This window comes from Helianthus annuus, chromosome 13 (assembly GCF_002127325.2).
Source record: "Helianthus annuus cultivar XRQ/B chromosome 13, HanXRQr2.0-SUNRISE, whole genome shotgun sequence".
Taxonomy (NCBI): Eukaryota; Viridiplantae; Streptophyta; class Magnoliopsida; order Asterales; family Asteraceae; genus Helianthus; species Helianthus annuus.
In genome coordinates, this window is record NC_035445.2 from 83,856,527 (window position 1) to 83,878,221 (window position 21,695).

The 21,695-nt window shown below is 37.2% G+C and overlaps 1 protein-coding gene across 1 annotated transcript; it reads left to right on the forward strand.

Annotated features, from left to right (window-relative positions):
• The first annotated feature begins 4,982 nt into the window (after positions 1–4,982).
• Positions 4,983–8,159, forward strand: LOC110898393 (putative E3 ubiquitin-protein ligase RING1a). The gene is made up of 5 exons (XM_022145175.2): positions 4,983–5,872; positions 7,276–7,351; positions 7,457–7,546; positions 7,642–7,686; positions 7,832–8,159. Exons 1-5 carry the CDS (start codon positions 5,076–5,078, stop codon positions 7,943–7,945), a joined length of 1,122 nt encoding a protein of 373 aa, XP_022000867.1. The 5' UTR covers positions 4,983–5,075; the 3' UTR covers positions 7,946–8,159.
• Positions 8,160–21,695: the final 13,536 nt, after the last annotated feature.

Sequence of the window (21,695 nt, forward strand, 5' to 3'; positions counted from 1 at the left end):
AAAAAAAAATACATCAAAACGTAGAACAACAGAAAATGTACATAATAATAAGCATAAAGAATATATTATATTTGACCCAACTTATTACAGGGAAAAATTTACGTCTAAACGTAAACCAATTTAAATTTATACAAGCACGTACATAAAAATAAACACGCAAAACTTGATTACAAAATTTTTAAAAAGTTAAGAGGTTGGAATTGTTAACACTGAAAAGTAAAAAGGGTAAAAATTTAATGAAAAATAATTAAGACAAAAGAAGTAAAGGTAAAAAAAAAAACTATTGTACATGTCCTTTGAAATTGTAGGATATATAATTACATGATACATAGGATAAATAAATATATTAATTACTGCATAAACCGGTTAATTTTCATAACTGGTTCGGTTAATCGGCTATGGTGGTTAATTCAACTTTTTACTTTAACGGGCCTGGTTATTGCTTTAACTGATCCAGTTAATCACTTTAAGCGGTTCGGTTAATAACAGTTTATTCTTGGTTAGTTAACCGGATTTTTTTGCCTTTTTTTTTACTTTTTGGGTTAACTGATCTACCGGTTAATAACTTGTTCCTATACTAAATCTCTATAACCAGTTACTAACCGACGGTTAAGATTAACCACTAACCGCTAGATGTTTTACTAGTTAATAACCAACTAAGATTGCGACCCGTCGCATAATCTTTAGTTATAACTAAGTCGATCTAGGATTTGCACGTTATGTTAAACTTGTCAAACGGGGAAAAATAGACGATTTAAAAACCTTCACTCACACACGCACGTTGCGTCGTGTTAACTCGCAAAATTAGAACGAAACGTAAAAACGTTAAACCAAAGACGCACGTTGCGATGTGTTAAGTCACAAAATTTAGAACCAAGCATAAAACGAAAAATTTGCGGAAAATGAAAACTATAAAGGACCAAGTTGAAAGTAAAAAAGGTTATGAGGATAGATTGCAAAAGATAAAAAGTTTTGGGTTAGAAGTAATAAAACAAATAGCTTTGGGTTAAAATTAATTTTTGAAATACTTTTGGGTGAAAAGTAAAAAAAAAATCATTTTTTTTGGAAAACCCCCAAAGCCAACGTTACGACAACCATATGCATAACTATTTTTTCTTTGAAAAACCCCAAAGCACACCCCGCGTTGCCACGGGGCGTAAAACGATGTCAAATAGTACTAATATCACACAACCATCATCGACCACCAATACTGACTCGACCTGGGGTATGCGTGTTGCGACGAACCTGTCAAACATGGGAAAATAGAGGTAAAAACGTTGAACCACACATGCACGTTGCGTCGTATTAACTCGAAAAAATTTAGAACTATACGTAAAACGAAAATTTTGCGAAAGATGAAAAGTATAAGTGACAAAAGTTGCAAAGTTAAATTTCAAATAATGAAAAATTTTGGGTTAAAGTTAAAAAACAAATTATGTAGGGTTAAAATTGAAAAAGATAAAAACCTTTGGGTCAAAAGTAAAAAAAATCAAGTTTTTTTTTTGAAAAACTCCCAAAGCTTAACGTACAACTGATGATGCACAAAAAGCTTGCAAACTTATATATGGAATAATATGTATATAAGAATAATCCATGCCATTATTTTCTGCGGCAAGGAGATACTGGTGTAGTGGTTGGGGAAAGACTTGATATTCATTGTGATCCAGGTTCGACTCTCACTCTCCCTATTATTTCCAGGTGAAGAGCGAATACGGGTGGCGCCGGTTCGTCTTGGATGGGAGGCAAGGGTTTCGCGCATCTAGGAGAACCAAGGGGCTGGCGGCGGTCAAGTAGTCGAACTTGGCCACAGCACGCGGTGTCACGATGGTTGACACGTCGTTACTTGTCGTTCAAAAAAAATCCATGGCAATATTTTGTTTCATGTATTTATTTAACATGAAACGATAAATTTTTTTTATCCCAAAATCTCTCCCTCTTAAACCTAAATATTTAAAAGTTTTATTTTTCCTAATGGAAAATCATCCTATTGGTATTTGACATGATATGCATAACCTATTGTAAATGTTTGTTTACATTATACAGTATTTTTTTTTTATGTATTGGTAGTTTGCTAATCGTCATCAAGAGCTTTTACGAGAGTACTTCTAAAACTCCAATAGGCTTAACACATATAATTCCATTTTTAGCACTAATCTTCTTAGTGGATCATACATGCCACAACGAAGGCCATGTGTTGTGCGTGACAATCGTTGATTAATTTAGTGTAATTGGATTGACCAGATGTATCATAATATACATCAAATATGTTAGTAGAGTGTAGGGTGCATACTTATTTGAGTTTATTCTGATTTTGGATATTCAGTAACCTTATTGGTCCTTAGGGGCGGCCCCCCCTAGCAGGGTCCAAGAGATTGGTTCACGAATTTATCTATAGATCATATACTTTGTTCTTACAGATCAAAGTTTGTGTTTTATCTAATTGAAAAGTTCAAAAGAACCATTGAAATGTTTCAATCTGAAAGTGCCACACACGACTCTCAAATAATCCAAACATTTTTATTAAAAAAAATTCCCCAACAACAATACATTGGTTGTCCATTCTTGCATACCTAATCAGTGAAGTCCTTTATAATTTGCGAGGGACAATCATTTGTTGTGATGGCATGCGTGTGACAAGAACAAGAAATATAGCAAGTAGTTAACCGCACCTTAAAGTAAAAAGAAAAAAAATCATCTTGATATAGAGCATGGGAATAGATACAAACAAGTAATGCTAGCAATCTACAATCCTGAATCAATAACTTTGTTATGATGTAAACAATTGTATTTGTAGGAATATATAATCCACGTATAAAAGTGATAGTTGATGTGTTGTTTTGAACACCACGATTTAATAAACTTGTTCGCCTTTGTAACACAACCATATTACTTTACAACGACACCAATATCTAATCACCAACAAGCAAAGAAAATATTAAATCTAAAGACGAACAAGTACAACAACAATAACCTTACCTAGTTTATCCCATCTATAACTAAGAAGCTATTGGTAGGGTCTGTGGAGGGTGAGATGTAGGCATACCTTACCTTTATCCTAAGGAATAGAGAGGCTGCTTCAAGTAGAGAAATAAAAATAAAATATTAGATAATAACGATACCAAGAAACTTATATTTATAAATATTTACGCTTCCTATCTATAATGTCCAGAATTGTGTATATATTGTCCCGAACAATGTACGATTCAGGGCCGTCTCCGAAAAAGATAAAAAACATTTGGGCCTCGTGCGAGACAAAAACTTTGGGCCCCTTTCCAATAATATAAACTCATTAATCATATATAAAATAACCACAATACGATGATAAAAGTAGTGTAGGAAAATGAACAAAATTACTTACTTAGGCGAATCATGAGCCTTTTTTAGCATTTTGAAAGTAAAGTTCTAGATCAAGTATTTATAATTCATGCCATTTCTTCTCTATATTTCAATGTACCATAATTATCCATCTTCATAGAGTGAATGCTAGCATCGATTCAAAACAATAAATCCTAGTTTTATGTTACAAATAAATTAATACACATAACATTAGTTTCAACACTCCCCGGATAAGCAAAAATAACTAATACTTGAATCCTTTACGCAAAAAGAACTGTAATATGTGTAAACATATCCAAACTAATTTGGCAACACGAATCTTTTCATACAAAAAAAAAAGATAAATTGAGCAAGATATTGAGTTCTTCTAAGTTTATATTATAGATGGTTAAATAAGAAATTATAAACCTACAAATTTAAACAAGAAAACATGTAAAGTTTATTATATAAATGGTTAAATGAGAAAGAAAAAAATTGAAGAAGTTTATAAATTTATTGAAGCCCAAATTTAAATGTGGCTATATGGGGCCTTTCCTCTTGTTTTAGGCTATATGGGGCCTTTCCCCTTGTTTTATAATTAGCCTTAGCCAAAGAAAAACATAACATTTACATAAAGAAAATAAGATTTAAAAATTGACAAGCGTGGGATTCGAACCCGCGATTACCGATTTAATAGAAAGTAGCCGCATCCACTGAACCACATGGTAAATTTGTTTATACTCTCTACACTAATTATATATATATTTATATATTTTAAACAATTTTGGGCCTCTAGGTATTTTGGGCCCTGTGCGGTGGCACCTCCTGCACAGGCCCAAAACCGGCCCTGGTACGATTTTATCCCAATTTAGAATTATGATTTTGCCACCTGTTCAAAATTACGATTTAGTCCCTAGTTCAAAATTATAATCTTGTCATTGTTGTAGCTTCTCACAAATTATGATTTTCCCCAGTAAAAATTATGATTTTGCCCCAACTCAAAATTATAGTTTGCCATCGTTGTAGCTTTGAACAAATAACGGTTTTACCTCCAGTCAAAATTACGACCCCCCCCCCCCCCCCGGGTTCAAAATTATAGTATTGCTATCATTTTAATTTTCGTTTAGCAAACCTATGGTAGTGTTTTGTTTTAATTGGTTGAATGGATGTAATTTTTTATATAGACGATGGGAGTGAATAGTGCCAGACAACTGCCTAGCAATTCTCTACTGGCCCAAATAAATTACGATGTTACCCTAGTTCAAAATTACGATTTTCCCCTAGTTTAAAATTACGAAATTTTTCCTAGTTCAAAATTTCAGTCTTGCCATCGTTGTAGATTTTGACAAATTACGATTTTATCCCCAGTCAAAATTACAATTTTTCCCCAGTTCAAAATTATAATCTTGACATCGTTTTAGTTTTTTTTTTTTACAAAACCTATAGTAGTGTTTTGTTTTCGTTGGTTGATTCGATGTAATTTTTATTCATATCAGACAGCTGCCTAGCACTCTCCTATTGCTCCAGACATATTACAGTTTTGCCCCCAATTCAAAGTTACAGTCTTACTATCATTTTAATTTTCTTTATAAAAACTATTGTAATGTTTTGTTTTAATCGGTTAAAAATAAAAATAAAACATGAAGTAACAATTCACTTTTTGATATGATGTTGTAAATGAACCGGTCCACAGGAGGTTCAAACTTTGAGTCATATGGATCAGGAATTGCTAAAGCGCGATTGGTGTTGAACCTAACCCTATGACTCATGATCCAATTCAACATTCAACAACAAGATCTGATGCAGAAAACCTAAATTTGATGGTCACTGCAGTAATCAATCTCGATTTCGTTCCTCTGTTCTTCTTCTTCTTCCTTTATTCAGCGTTAGAAATCTTCATCGCAAGAACAATGGAAGATTTCCGATACAGATCCATCGAAATCGAAGCAGAATTCGAAGAATTCGACGAAGAAGACGAAGACGAAGAATTAGAAGACGAAGATGAAATATTCGATGACGATTCATCGTTCGAAGATGAGCAGTTACGTGACGAACACGTTATTCCGGAACGAATCGGTTCGCCTGTAGATCTAGGTGTTTTTAACGCTCGACAATTTGAATACGATTCATCGTTTGATGAACAGGATGAAGAAGATGAAGAAGATGAGGAAGATGAAGAGGATTATGAGGAAAATGATGCGGAATTGTTGTTTCCGGTGGTGAGGATGTTGCATAGGGATTCAATTGAAGATGAAGATGATGATGATGATTATGAGGATGAAGAGGATTACATAGAGGAAGGTGAGGATGAAGAGGAAGAGTTAGAGGAGTTGTTTCCGGTGCAGATGACGTCATCTAGGGTTTCGAGTGAGATATTTGAAGGTAGAGTGTTGCAAGGGGGAATGGTGAGTGATGTTGGCGTGATGGAGGATTCGGATGGTTCGGAATCGTGTGAAGGGAAGAATGGGAAGCAGGAGAAGTGTGGAGGTGAGTTTCATGGCTCGGTTTGCCCGATTTGTTTTGAAGCTTGGACTAGTGGTGGAGAACATCAAATTTGGTATGATTATGATGATGATAATATGTTGTTATGCTGTTTAGTATGTTTTGTAAGTTTAGTGATGGTTTAATATGCTGTTTCATAGTTTTAAGTTGATAAACATGGTACTGGTTAACAAATTCGTATGAACGTAGGCGTTTTAAAGGCTATAACAAATTCGTATATGACATTAGGACTTCCAATTCAGAGCAGGGGCGGACCTACATAGTGGTCAGGGTGGGCGGCCGCACCCCTTGAAAAAAAAAAATTTAGTGTATATTTTAGGCAAAAAACCCGACCGCACCCCTTGAAAATATGGTTGAACACCTCATCTGCACCCCCAGCAAATAATTTCTGGGTCCACCACTGATTCAGAGGCTAAAATATTTAGTTTTATACCTTCTCTCCTGCATGGATATAGTAGACTTAGAATCATTGTACCTGTGATGAATCTAGTGGAAGATACTCTGCACATCGAAACAAACGAAAGAATAAAGATGAAACCTAAATCATGGATAAACTAAGCCCTCTCGTGGACTTTTTTAAGAACAAGAAAGAAGAACCTTACGTAAATTCCATGGTCATGGTTTTGGGAGCATGTTTTTTTATATGCTCTTGATTAAGCAACCACAAGGGATCTTTATTTGTGATATAATGGATGATTGTATTATGATTTGAAAGCCTCTAAATAGACATAGGCGTTGCTGTGTTGCTAACTATAATAGCTAGTCTTGAATCTTGACAGTTTTATGAATGCCTCTATCAGCAACAGTGGTTTATAAGGAGGGAACATTCATCATGTTTGAGCATCTCGGCGTAATTTGTTTAAAATGTAAACACTTACCTACATTTGAATACACCTTCTTGATTGAAAAACGAAGTGTTCTATCTAGGAGCTGTATCTTAGGTTTTTTGTTAATTATAGATATTAATACTGTATTGTTATGGCTTAGCTGTATGTCAAGAGCGCCCAAGGTGCGCGCCTAGGCGCAGAAGTGCAGTCTTAGCTTGCGCCCTGAAAGATGGAGGTGCGGTTTAAGCGAGCCAGGCCAATTTCCCACCAAATTCTGGCCAAAAATCCTTTGAAACCCCTTAATAAGCCTGGAGTCAACCTAAGCTAAAACAGCCTAATCGATCCTTAAACAAGGCTAAAACATGTTTAAAGCCCCTAAAAGTTGTATTATATACCATGCGCCTAGCTTAAAAATTCCCCGCTCTTTAAGCGCCTGGCACCTAGGCTCTAGGCTAGGCCTATGCGCCTTGGGCTTTTACCGATATTGGTTGCATATAGCCAATGGTCCCAGTAAGCTTTTCTAGGGTGGTTTCTTATCTGTATATAATTATACCGAGGGTTTCCCCTCCACAGTAATCATTCAGATAATTCCAGTTTTGACTTTTGACTGCCTGCTTCTTTATGACTGCAGTTGTCTTCCATGTGGGCATATTTATGGACTGTCGTGTATAAAAAAATGGCTTCAACAAAGCAGAGGTTCTGGAAAGGTTTGCCCACTGCTCGTTATAAATTTACCAGCAAAAAAAAAAAAAAAAAAACGATTCTTCTGACTCTCATCAATTTTATCATCACACGTTTCTTTGAATTATCAGTGCCCTCAATGCAACAACGTATGCACATTAAAGGATGTTAGAGTACTTTATGCATCTCGGCTTTGTGTTGCTGATGAAGAGTTACAAAAGGTAGTTTTTCACTTTTAAACTGGTCCTATGCGAAAACAAAGAAACTTTAATATTTTTTTTATTTTTCTGATTAAAGATAAATATTCTGTTTGTAGAGAGTGCGGTCACTCGAAGCTAAATGTGCTTATCTTGAGCAAAAGGTACATAAACTTTTGACCCATTAGAGATAGAAACTATCTTTCTATCTATCGTATTCTTATAGTGAGATGCTTTCAGTTAACTTAAAGGAAAATTGTCAATTTTGTCATTGTTGGCATTATTAAAAACTATTGCTTTATCTTACAGGTGGGCCCACCAACGACCGATGAATTAATTGATCAAATTTGCAGCAACCCAGCAGCTGTGCAACGACTAGCAACAGTTCTTGCTGGGTTGTATCAGCAGCCGGTTTCTCCTTGATGTATTCAGGCTTGATGCCATCAGTACAAACTTGAATTGTATATTGTATGGCGTCAGCTGGTTTATGTTTTCGGGTTCGTGTTCATAGTTGTTTGGTTTGGGTTGGGTTGGGTTTGCTCAAGTGGTTAAAGCTTTCCCTGGATGATGTAAAGATTTTGACTTTTTAAAGTCATATTTGTGTGTTTGCAAACTGTAGGTCTAGTTTATAAGAAAACTTTATAGTTGTGTGTGAGGTAAAAAAATGGTATTTTATAAGGGTGATAAGCAAAAGGCTAAAATAATGCTTTTTAAAAAATTTAACAACCGAGTTATACTTTATTGTATGGGAACAACAAGTCAACAATGGTAACGTAAATAGTTTATAGATAAATTCTGTGTATACATATGTTTTTAGATGTGAATTTTGTTTTTTAATTATTTGATGTAAACTGTATAATGATATGATAACCAAGTAGGGTAATATATGCATAAAAAATATGTTTCGTGTCTGGTATATTAAGCGGAGTGTCAAGTTGTATGCAATCTCTGTTGATTTTTTTATAAATAACTGGACAATTAATGTCTGATTTCTATTTTTACTACTATATAGAAAACCAAAAATATTTGCAAACTATAAAATATACTTTGAAGTGAATAATTAACGAGATCTTTTCTTTTTTTTTTTGAACGGCAAATTTGGATCACTGACGGGCCACTGAAGTATCATCGTGCCACCAGCAGAACCACCCGATCATATCCATCTCCACTAGGCAATAATGCCTATACACTAATTCAGGAGGAAACCCAATAAATCTGGGAAAACCCCCTTTGTGGGAATCGAACCCATGACCTAACGAGATCTATTTAGTAATCAATTATAACAGATCTTTTAGCGGTGTTGTAACTCCAGTTTAATTTTTTTATTTAAATGGATTAATTAGTTATTAAATTTTGTGTGAGCATGCACAGTGTTTTGGATGACACAAAATTGTAATTTACACCAAACCAAACAAAACCATATATATGGATATGTATGTAACATTAAAGCATATTTCATTCTAATGATCTTCGATATATTATATTAAGAAAAATGCTAAACATAGTTCATGGCTAATGGTGGTTTTGATAACACAATGATCTAAACACAAAAGGTTAGTAATTTTTTAATGTTTGTATGATGATGACTCGTGCCCTGGGCTGAGCCGGGCCGGGCTGGGCCGGACCAGACTAAATTGTTTGGGTCTAAAAAGCCTACTATTTTAGTTGGGACTTGGGCTTTTTTGGCAAACTCCAGAGTCCAGCCCGAATTTTAGGCACCTGAATGTAACAAGTATGTGATTTTATGTGCGTTTATTAATTAATCATATAAACATATGCACATACAACATTATTTATAATGCCTTATTATATAAAAATCGGTGGTCACATGCAACAAAATCTGGACCCATGTGGATATGATATGATTCCCACCACTTGACCACATGGTCGTGGAAGCAATACCTCAACTAAAATGTCACTGCTTATTTTTACCTCAATCTTAAATATAAAATGTTTAATACATGTATATAAGCTGTTAATACGAAATAAATACATATACATGTACCTATTATGGTAACTATAATATAAAAACAATTATACAATCACGCAATCCACTCCTTTTTATTCTCTCGTTATTAGGGGGTCCGGGGCACCGGTGGGGAGGCATTTCGGTGACCCTATTCCTCGAGCGGGAACATCGCCGCCATCCCTGCGGTGACCCAATTCGGTGAGTGGCAGCGGGGAGAAGTCACCGATGAAGGAGAGGGGGAGATGGTGGGCTAGCCTGATTTTCAACCAATCAAAACCTTTTCCTTTTTTTTTTTGAATAAAAAAACAAGGAGAGTTAAGAGCGGAGTGGCGCCATCAAATTGAGGGTGTGAGGGGAGTTTAAGAGGGGAGTTGACGTGGCACACGAGAATTGGTTATGCGTAAGAGAGGGGACTCCCCTCTTAGGGGAGTGCCCCTCTCACCCTTATATCCCATCAGCGTCGCGTATAAGACTATGGGGTATGGGGCTTGGGTTGGGGCGTGGCCCTTGGGGCTTGGGTTTCAAGCCGGGCGTGGGGCGGTCTTGACATCCTAGCTGGCGGCCTCCTATTCACTGACCCCACCATGTCATAGCTGACCCACCATGTCATAGCGGGCCATTTGAAAGTTTGAATTTAATTCAAACTGTTTGGCCAAGCCAAGCGGTCACACCAACCCCAACATCCCCTATAAATGTAACCCCCCCAACCCCACCGGCTACCCCATTCCAAACCCGTCACTATCCACCGCTACCCCACCGGCTACCCACTTCCAAACCCGTCACTATCCATCGCTACCCCACCGGCTGACCACCCCCAACCCGAAGAAGAAGATGGCATCTTGGACCCACGAGGAAGAATTGGCTCTCGTCACAAGCGTCGTTGACGCTATGAAGGGTCGGCAACCCGGCCAAACACGATATTGGTCGGAAGCATTCGCAAGCTACAAACATAAAGTCCGACACGACCGCCACAACCTCAACGCGTGCCAACATAAATGGCGCGAGCTACGGCCCAAGCTCGATCGTTTCAAGGCTTACTACAAAGCCGTTCCGAGCGGCGATTTAAGCCACGAGGACGGGTGGCGGTGGCGAACATTGAATTTCTAGGCAAGGAACGAAAGGCGTTCGACAAGATCGCCCTTTTTGAAATTTATCTAACGCTCTAAGTTTTTTATTTTGTAATTTTTAGGTATTATGTAATTTTTAGGATTATGTCATTTTTAAAAATCTAATGAAATTGTAGGTTGTTTTTTTTTATAAATGTTGTGTGAAATTATAAATTTTTTGTAATTTTTTTTAATAATCTGCCACGCGGTGCACCCAACCCAAGCCCAACCCACACCCCGCCGTACCCCACGGACACGTCACTAGCCGGTGGGGAGCTCCAATTCTAGGTGTCAACTCATGCCCCAACCCAAGCCCAACCCAAGCCCCACCATACCCCACGATCTAAGCGCTAAAGTTGAGTGGTACGGGCACCATTGCCCCATCCATCTCAGCCATTTACAACACAATAACGCTCCCTCCCCATTGCTTGAGCGTTATTTATTTATTATTTAATTGTATGGGTGTTATTGAGAAGAGACAATAGAGCCTCATGTCTACGTGATGCTGAAGTGGCACAATAAAGCCTCTAGAGGCTCCATTCCATACCACCCAGCCTAATAGAGTTATATGTTTAAAATAATTGTGTTGTTAAGATAGTCAATAATCATTTAATCTTTTAACTAAATGTGTTAGTTATGTTAAAAGGTAATTAGTCAACTTAACTAATTCAACTTACACCTAGCTAAATAGCGGTTTCTGTAAGGTTGCAAATGAACCGAACTAACACGAACACAACCTTGTTCTTGTTCTATTGTTGAGGAAAATAATGTGTTCATGAACACTTATTAAACGAGGTTTTTTTTGTTTGTGTTTGTTCATTCGTTAATTTTAGGTAGCAGACAAAAGCAAACACTAGCGAAGGTTCATGAACACAGACACACACAAATGAAGGCAAAGAAACACAAACAAGCGTTCATAAAAATAAACGAACACAAACCACCCCTATCTTGTACTGAGAACGACGAAGAACACGAGAGTAAAAATTCTAAATCAGAGACTAGAATGAGAGCGGGGGCGTAGTTTCGTCGTGTCTGCTTGGAGTGAGAGCGGGAACAATAATTTTTAACTGAGTAAATTACAAAAATCGTCATTTATGTTGATACTAGAATGCAAAGTGTGTCCTTTGTCTTCAAAAAGTATAAAAAGCGTACTCGATGTTTGCAAACCCTTGCTCGTTACGTTCTTTGGCCATAACTCAGTTAGTTTCATGGTTAAAATCTGACCAAATGGACCCCACATAAGGGTATTTTGGTCATTTTACCCTAAATATTAAAATAAACATAAATTAAACTCACTCACCCCACCAATCATTTCTCTCTCTAAATATATATACTCTCTCTCTCTCCCTCCCTCTCTCTCAAGACTCTCTTTCCCTTTTTCTCCACCACCACCACTACAACCACCCAACCACCACTATTAGCCCAGCTAACTACCACCAACCAACCACCGTTACAACCACTATTACCAACAACACACTCTTCCACCGCTAACCACCCATTACCCTCTACAGCCAAAAAAATCGTCGCATAATTCAATCCATTACAAACCCAAACCACCCATGTCACACCCCAACCAATGGCGGAAACATCGGGATGAGACGAAGTGTGAAGATTGCTAGAGACATCATAACGCTATTTGTGACAATATTTAGAAAATCCAAATTTCATTTCATTTCATAACTTCAAATAGTCAACATTACAAGAAATTCAAATACAACAAGTTTAACGAAACAACATGATAACATAACAAAATTTGATACAACATATTAAACCCTAACGTCTATATGTGTATCTAGGCATCAACGCTATTTCTTTTCTTAGCATCGTCCTCATCAACCTGTAACATGTTTAAAATAATTCAATGCAAAAGCAAAGGCGAGTATACAAGTTTGGTACATACATAGCATAAGATAAAAGTGTGAACAATTCCTCATAGCAAGCATGCGATTCAAGATAAACATTAAATATGGCATGTGTATAACATATCAAACCAAGAAAACGCAACTTGCTCATGACATAACCAAAGTTTCAGTAGAGGCGGGTCGTTAATCCTATAGCGCTACATATGTCAAGGTTTGGCTCGTACGAAGTTAATGATAAGTTCAACACATAAGAATCACCCAAATTTAAAGTATCAAGCCATCACATATACAAGCATTGTTATAGGAATGTTCGTGTGTTTAGACAAAAGTTCATGTGTAAGTTTCAATAGGTAAACATGTTACACCCCAAAAGTGGTAAAAGTGAAAGGGGAAAAGTACGAGTATACTCACAAAGTTTGCATATGTTTTCCGGTTATCCAATTGTTGACGAGTAGAGATTTAGAGTCCGAATGTATAAGGGTTAAGGTTCAAGTATGTTTAGAGTCGAGATTCGGTGTTTAAAACCACATAAAAATAAGATATGAGAATAAATGGAAAATAATCATTTACTACATATGATGCTTGTTCTTGACACTAGGAAACTCGAAGGAGTTTAGATGTTTTCATGGAACAAGGTTCCATTAGAATCGTGACAAGTTATCATAGTCTAGGATGATGTAATCTAGTACCCCGACATATGAACACTAGTTCATCATCAAAGATTCGATTATTCGAATAATATATTTAGGTTATATAATATATGTCCAATAGTTCAAGCATGAGGTAGAAGATTAAAATCTTCATTTTGGTACCTCTAAATGTCATAGAAGTCATGTAGGAGGTAGGAAGATCAAGTCTTCCATTTAGGCACCTCTATGTGTTCACCACTACACTTGATGTAAAAAAAACAACCAAGGAGGGTCATGAACATACAATAAAGAATAAGAAATATACACACTAACTAAGAGAAATCATCAAATCATGTGAGGATTGTATGTTTGGACAACCCAAGTTGTTCCATAATCACTCATGTATCAAAGACAAAGTTTGACATGACTTGTGGGTTAAAAACCCTAAACAAAACACCAAGTTTATGAGGTTTAATCCTCTGATTTTAAATGTCTCAACCTTGTTTTTAAGCTTAACCAACCATGGGATAAGTTGTAAGCATTAGGACATAGGTATGAGATGTGTTAGACACAAGTTGCATAGGTTTAAACAAGTTTTTGATGAACACAAAAACAAACAGAAAGTTTATGGACTATTTCAGGGCATTTCCAGGTCTGATTTCTCCAAGGAGAAGTCTAGGAATCGAACCCCATGATTATACAAGCAAGTGGGAAAAAGAATCGAGTGAATCGGATAAGAATTGAGTGAGTTATGCTCATTTTCGTGAAGGGGTGTCAATCTACTCGAACCCTTGCTTTCAGCTACGGTTTGGTGGATGTTTTGTGAGTTTTTAGGGTTGCAAAAGTGGTAGGGAGGCTGGTTATAAGTGGTATTTATAGGGGGAAGGATTAGGGTTTCAATGGGTTGGGCTTTGGAAGTGTTTAGAAGGGGTTACACCTTGAAACTAGCCCACAAAACCCAACTATATGGGGCTGAATTTTGCTGAATTGGGCTGCCATATTTCTTTATTTTTTTTATTTTTTAAAACATTATAATGAGTAACTTTGTTAATTAAGTTGTGTAATAATGTGCAACAATGCTTCCCCTAACTTGTAACAAGGTGAAATATGAAATAAAACATGATTTAACTAGGTAAAAAGTGTAATGTACAAGTTTTATTTACGTAGCAAGTTCCGTATTTTACAACGATTACAATGAAAGAATGGTTATAAGAACACAAGATTTCCAAAGTTAGAATTTCACGTAAGGTTTCTAAATGTAGGAAGTTTGAAAACGCAGGGCGTTACAACCCACAACCCAAAAACCTCCGATTTAATCACCCCAATTGCCAACAAATGGAAACCCCATAAAAAAAGTCAAACCCCCTCAATCTCCCACACAAATCTGAAGAACCATATCTCAAAGTCAATGTTGCACATTCAGCCGTTGAAAATGGTGGTTTCCTGAGCCATATCTGAAGACCCATATCGCAATCTCCCACACAAACCTCTGATTCAAGCATCCCTAACGATGCCTAAGCCATCCACCATGAAAACCCTAACCGTCGTCGTTCCAGACCGGTCAGAGAGATATAACCATCATCGTTCCATATCTCAATCTCCCACACAAACCTCCGATTCAATCATCTCTTTGCCTTCACTCTCTCTTATCTTCAGGTTTCTCTCTCCCTCTCTCTAAACAATTCTGGAATGTGAATTCAATGTTGAACCATTAGAATCACCTCTCCACCCTTTGATCTGGTGGTTCTCGGGTGGCGGTGGTCGGATAGCGGTTATGAAGAACAAATAGAGAGATGGGTGAGAAAAGGGATGGTGGTTTATGGTGGTGGTAAGGGTGGTTTATGGTGGTGGTGAGGGTGGTTTATGGTGGTGGTCGTGGTGGTGAGAACAGGAACGAGAGAGAGAGAGAGTTAAGAGAGAGAAAGAGAAAGAGAGAGAGATAGAGAAAGAGTAGAGAGAGGAGGGTGATTTATTTATCTGTTTATATATTTTTGATATGTCAAAACTCTTTTTTGTTTTATTTATTAATAGATTTTAAATAAATGAGTAAAATTACCAATCTACCCTGGTTAAAGCATGAAAACTAAGTTATGGCCAAAGTACGTAATGTGCAAAGGTTTGCAAACATTAAATACGTTTTTTGTCCTTTATGAAGACAAATGACACAATTTGCAATCTAGTATCAACATAAAGGACGATTTTTGTAATTTATTCTTTTTAACTAGGGTTTCCAGGAAGTAAGGAATAACTCTAATACGTAATACACTATATCTAATAAACAATTTATTAGTGAGAATTTTGAAGTACTTAAATTAAAGTTAAAAACCCCAATAAACTATCGCACACAAACAAATGTAAACGAACATGATACTAAACATTCACGTACATAAATTAACGAATGCGGCCCCTGTTCATGTTCGTTTGTTTAACTAAACGAACAAAATTTCTTGTTCGTTCATTTATTAAACGAACAAACACAAACGAACTTTCTGCCGAACAGTTAATGAACTACTCGCTAAACGCTTGGTTCGTTTGCAGGCCTAGGGGTTTGTGACTCTAACAAGAAAAAAATAAATACACTATCAGATATTCTCTTAATTTTACTAATGATTTCATTCCATGACAAATCCACTAAAGAGTAACCAAATATTGTAAGAAACTATTTAGTTTACAAAATATTTCTAAAGAAATTGTAATGTTTTAAGCAATGTTTTCAAGACCGGACGTCGAATCGATCTCTTTATCGGTCATTGATCAGACCGGTCGAACATGATGTAAGAAGCGGGTGATGTTGTAAATATTATAAAAATAAACAGGGTAAAATTGAATATTTTTTAATAAAACTCTGGTTCAACATGCCGGTTTTCCGGTCCAACTGGCCTATTCGACTCAAAACAGGTCTGATAGTGTGAACCGGACCGGACCGGTTTTCAAAACATTGGTTTTAAGTGAATAGAAACGTAAGAAATTGTATTATGTTTGGTTTATAAAGTTAGAATGAAATTAGAATGTTAAAATAATTAAATTACAAAATAAATTTTTAAAACATCTTCCCCATTTCTAACTTACTGTCACCACTTCATCCTAACCAAATCTTGATCTTTGTTTGGTTGTTCCATTAGACCACTGTTATGGGCTCATATCCAGGGTGAGGTGTAAGTTTTGGGGCATTAAGGAGACTTAAACACCGCCCTTAGGGCGTGAAACCATGTTTAAAGGTGGGGGGCGTTGGTAGGCTCACGGCGCAAGGAAGAAGATGGTGACACCCGCTCCTTTTCAACCAATCAAAATTATTCTTTTTCCTTTTAATTTATTGGATCTAAATAAATGGTGCGTAGTAAAAACTTGCGAAACCATTGGAGAGAGAAGGCGTGGATGAGTGACACGCTTTGAGTTTGGAGAAATGCGTGGCTAATGATGCATGTTGCTAAATGCTTTTAGTCTCTCCCATATATGAGCGTGATATATATATATATATATATATATATATATATATATATATATATATATATATATATATATATATATTCATAGCATTATTATAAATAATATAACACTAATTCTAATATTTCAAAGGTGTTAAAATGAGCTCTATGTAATAATTCGTCACAAATATCACCAATGAACAAAACTATTTGTTACAAATAACTTGATATTACTGAGTGGGGAGATAAGAGGGCGATGGAGAAAAGTCTGGAGGGTCAAGGGAAGCCGGAAAAACGATGAACAAGATGAGAGACCATGGACGGAGGTGTAAGGTAGAAAGAGCAAGAAGAACATGGAGGATGTCACAAACATTTTCTTTGTGAAAAATATACCGGAAGGAACAATGGAGAGAGAACTATGGATAGAATTTCGGTAGTGTGGACACATTGTGGATGTTGCGGTCCCTAAGAGAAGAATTTATGCCGAAAAACTATCTGAATTTGTCAGATTTAAATATATTCATGGACAAGGAACACTTTTGAAGGCCCTAAAAAATGTGTGGATCCTGGATAAGAGAATAAAAGTGAATGTTTCAAGATTTGAAAATGAGGAATGACTGAATGATTACGAAAAACAAAAACAAACAGGAGGGAGACATGAAAGCGAAGACGAGAGAAGACAACATGAAGCACCAGTTCTCGATGATAGAAAACATGAAAAGTACGACGAAAGGAAACAATATTGGTAGACAATGAATGTCCAAGAAGGAAAATAAAATAGTCGCCAAAACCATTTAGGGGGAGAAAATAGTTCTAGTGATGTGGTAGATAGAACAAAAACCAAAACGAAGGGAAGAAGATTATCCATATACCGACCATAGAAATGGAAGCAAGCAAGATATGGAAAGATAGGTCAGTGATGGCAAAAGTGATCAATGTGGAAAAATTAAGGTGTTTGTGATGTGTGCGTGAAGTGTGTTATATTTTTGATGTATATTTTAAGCCCTTTTTACACTTTTAGCCAAGTTTTAAATTTATAAAACACGATATTTACTAACACTAAACACACATATGGGCAAGTGCACCCATCGTGGACGTAGTATAGTGTTGGTAAGATACCGAGGTCGTCCAAGGACACAAGAGCTTTTAGTACCGGTTTATCCTCAACGTCTAATCAAATCAAAATGTTAGAAAAGGTTTTTAAACTAAGAAAATAAAAACTAACTAAATGCTGAAAAATAAAAAAAAAAAATAAAAACAGATAGACAAGATGAATCACTTGGATCCGACTCGTGTATTAGTATAACCTTTGATTACTTTTGCACTTGTTTAAGAGATTATCTTAGTTATTGTAGTAGGCCCCTCTTTTGAAGGCGACGTTACCCTCAACCCAGTAGTTTGAGTCAGCAAGGATATAATCCTAAAGGGTTGGATTATTGGAAGATAATGAATTAAGTTATTAATGCAAATTGTGGTAGGCCCCGCTTTTGGCGGTGACGTTACCCTCGGCTAAGTAGTCTGAGTCAGTAGGGATACAGTCCTAAATAGCCGGGTTATAGTATTAATAGTAGTTAACTTATGAGGGGGTCAAAGAGTTTGGATCCCCGCCATCCAATACCTATGGGCATTGAAGGAGATCCTACTAAATTTGACCCAGGTCCCTTGCAGGACCTCTAAACGCTGAACAAGGGCAAGACCCTTACCAAACCGTTCCCTTAACCCCCGACCAGGTAGCCAACATACCTCCATATAGACCGTGGAGATATGAATGGTGAAAATCTTTTATTTTATATAGACAGTAAAATGATGCCAAGACACCACGGACAAACGATAAGGAAAGATCACCTTCAACATAAACAACTAGTTATTAAAGTCATTAATACAAAACCAAATAAAAAGTGCAAAAGATTAAAAATAAAAAGTATTATACTAAACACTTGTCTTCACCAAGTGATGTAAGAGACTTAGGCAAACATGACCTTGATTGTCAAGAACTCTTACTATCAATCTTGGATCCCGAGATGACTCACACACTCTACGATGGACAATGGATGATGGTGGTGGATGATGGTATTATGGTGGTGGTGGGTGGTGGATGAAGTGTGAGAGAGGTGGTGTGCCAAGGGATGAGTTGAAATGAAACCAAGCACTCCTATTTATAGGCTGAACAGAAGGCTGGGCACGGCCCCGTGTCCGCTGGACACGCCCCCGTGCCCGTCTGACACTCTCTCTCTTCATTAATTGTAATTCGCAATTACAATTAATGCGCCTGCTGTACTTTCACCACGCCCCCGTGCTCACTGGACACGGCCCCGTGGTGGGCAATGGAAGCTTCTATAGGTTTGTCTTTTCTGCTGCTTCTTGGGCACGGCCCCGTGCTGGCTGAGCACGGGGCGTGTTCAGTCTTCTGACTTCTCTTCTTTGCTTGGGAGGATGCTGTTGAGGGGTCGGGCAATCCACTTTTGTTCCTTTTCTTGTATTTATGTTAGAATTAGCTGTCTTTTTGCTTCTTTTGTGAGTTTGAGCTCATTTCATCCTGAAAATACAAAAGGAAGACAAAAACACTCTTTTTCCAACATTAGTACTTAAAAAGGGTTAGTTTTATTCCTCATTTGATGTAACTTATATGTTGCATTTTACACACATCAAATACCCCCACACTTGAACTTTTGCTTGTCCTCAAGCAAAACTCTTTAAATATGAGGCTTACACTCCCAAATGGAATGGGTAGAAGAGAAGGTTTTTTTGGCTTGTCATAGAGTGTCGGGAATCCAAGATCTTTTTGGGTTTTATTTTTATTTTATTTACAATCCTATTCGTTATGATTTATTTAGAACGTTTCATAAGAGAAATTACTTATTTAGGCTTAGCATTCCTTTTTAAAATTTCATTTATATACAAGTTCACATACCTCACGGGAGAAATCACTCAACACTCGGCCGAAGGTGTATTTTTTTAGTGAATCACTCGAGAGCGGCATGGAACTTATTCCTACCATAAGCTTGCCAAGCAATCAATCCTCCTCCTTTTTAACTATATACCTTTGTAAATATCAAGAGGACTTTTTGGGTGAAGGGTTAGGCTTGGGCTAAAGGTGGGTGGTTGGGTTAGTGGTTAGTAAAAGGGCGAAAAGCGTAAAAAGCGTCGGTTTTCGTAAAACACTTTGTTTTTGGTGACTTTTTATTTTGAAGTATTTCTCCAAACAAGCTTTTGCTTTCATAGCTTTGTTTGTTTATTTTATTTTATTATTTTTTTTAAGGTCACACGAAAAAAAACGAGCTTACGAAAAACCGAGCTTGTTACTAAAATAAATGGTGAAAATAAAAAGGGTTTTTGTGGGTAAAAAGGGTTTTAGGGTAAAGAAATGAAAGGTTTAGGCTCAAAGGGGTTAACTAGGGGGATTTTGGGTAGGTGGTAAAAAAAATGAAAAATAATGGTGTGGAAAGGAAAAAATGGTTAGTCCTAATGCCTCCATCATTTACTTACTTGGATTTAAGTCGGTAAGGACCGGGAATGAATCGTCGTGGCAAGTTCTAGAGTTGCAAGAACCAAGCGGCTATTCACACAAGAAACGAAAAATGAGCCTTTAGTCTAAAGATGTGAATTTGTATGCTCAATAAAGGCTCAAAACTCACTTTTGTGGGAATGGGTTTTTATGTGATCAAGCATATATAACCAAATTTTAACTAAGCTTGTTATGCCGTTTCATAATTTTCTTATGTTGATTCTTGTTATCACGACGCTCTCGGTTGTAAAATTGTAAAAATATAACCTTATTAATCTTGGGATTCCTAACTTAAACTTTAGACAAGTAAAAAAATGAAAATTTTTGAAAAAATTTGGGGTGTTTAGCGGTTCCAATAGAGTTTTGTGTAAGGCTTGTTATTAGGACTTGCAAAATTTCAAGGTTTTAGCTTCCCCCCACACTTAAATTACACATTGTCCTCAATGTGTCCCAAAAATAAATTTTTAGGTTGATTGGATGTGTAATGTGGTGTTAAAAAGCAAAGATTTATGTTACTGGCAGTCTGGACACGGCCCCGTGGGGACCGGACACGGCCCCGTGTTCAGGTGCCAGTAACAAAAATTAAAGAAATGAGACAGAAGCCTGGACACGGGGGCGTGTCTGGTGAACACGGCCCGTGTCCAGTTACCTGAACTGGGCATTTTTCTGCAGGGTGTTCAGCACGGGGCCATGTTGGTTGAGCACGGCCCGTGTTGAGCCTTCTGTAATGGAGAACTTTGTGTCGGGTTGCCTCGTTCTTGTGCATGTGGCCATTTTTCTCGTTCCCTTTTTCATCCTTTACCACCATGAGTGTTTTTTATTTCTGAAAATTAAAACTAAAAGATTAAACTAAACTAAGGATAGTTCCGCGGAATGCCTCCGTGGTGCGCCACGTTTGGCTAGACCCAATGTGAGGTTATATATTTTCTGAGTGGGATGCTTGGCGTCCCAAGTTACACCGTCGGAGAGCAGCATCCAAACTTGAATCAATAACCTTCATGTAGTTGACCGGGTCGTCGTCTTCTATTCTCTTCCCAACTCCGAATTTTACTTCATCATCCCCGTACCTCAAGGTGAGTGTTCCGTCATTCATATCTACCACTGCTTGTGCGGTGGCAAGAAATGGTCTCCCTAGTATGAGGGGGACCTCGGTGTCTTCCTCCATATCGAGTATGACAAAGTCGGCTGGATAGACGAATTTGCTTACCTTCATCAAGACATTTTCGATGACACCTTGCGGGAATTTGACGGATCGGTCAGCAAGTTGTATGCTCATTTTTGTAGGACTCGTTGTTCCTAGGCCGAGTCTTTTAAACATTGATGAGGGCATGAGGTTAATGCTAGCCCCAAGGTCGGCTAGTGCATTACGAATGGGGGACTCCCCGATTGAGCAGGGAATCGTGAAGCTTCCGGGATCGATTTTCTTTTGAGGAAGTTTATTGAGTACGAGGGCAGAGCATTCTTCGCCTAAGTTAACTAATTGCAAAGTTTCAATTTTCTTTTTATGAGCGAGGAAGTCCCTCATGAACTTAGAGTATTTGGGCATTTGGGTTAGGACATCAATAAAAGGAATATTGACATGCAATTGTTTTAATAGACTCTCGAATTTTGCGAATTGCTCATTGGTCTTTTGACGAATTAACCTACCGGGGTACGGGACTCGAGGAGTCTTGGTAG

What these genes read in the sequence shown, in the direction of transcription:
- LOC110898393 (XM_022145175.2), top strand. Translation starts at nt 5,076, where the DNA reads ATGACTCATGATCCAATTCAACATTCAACAACAAGATCTGATGCAGAA. An exon ending in GGTGGAGAACATCAAATTTG is followed by an intron (nt 5,873 to 7,275) that starts GTATGATTATGA and finishes TTATGACTGCAG; the next exon opens with TTGTCTTCCATGTGGGCATA. An exon ending in GTGCTTATCTTGAGCAAAAG is followed by an intron (nt 7,687 to 7,831) that starts GTACATAAACTT and finishes TTTATCTTACAG; the next exon opens with GTGGGCCCACCAACGACCGA.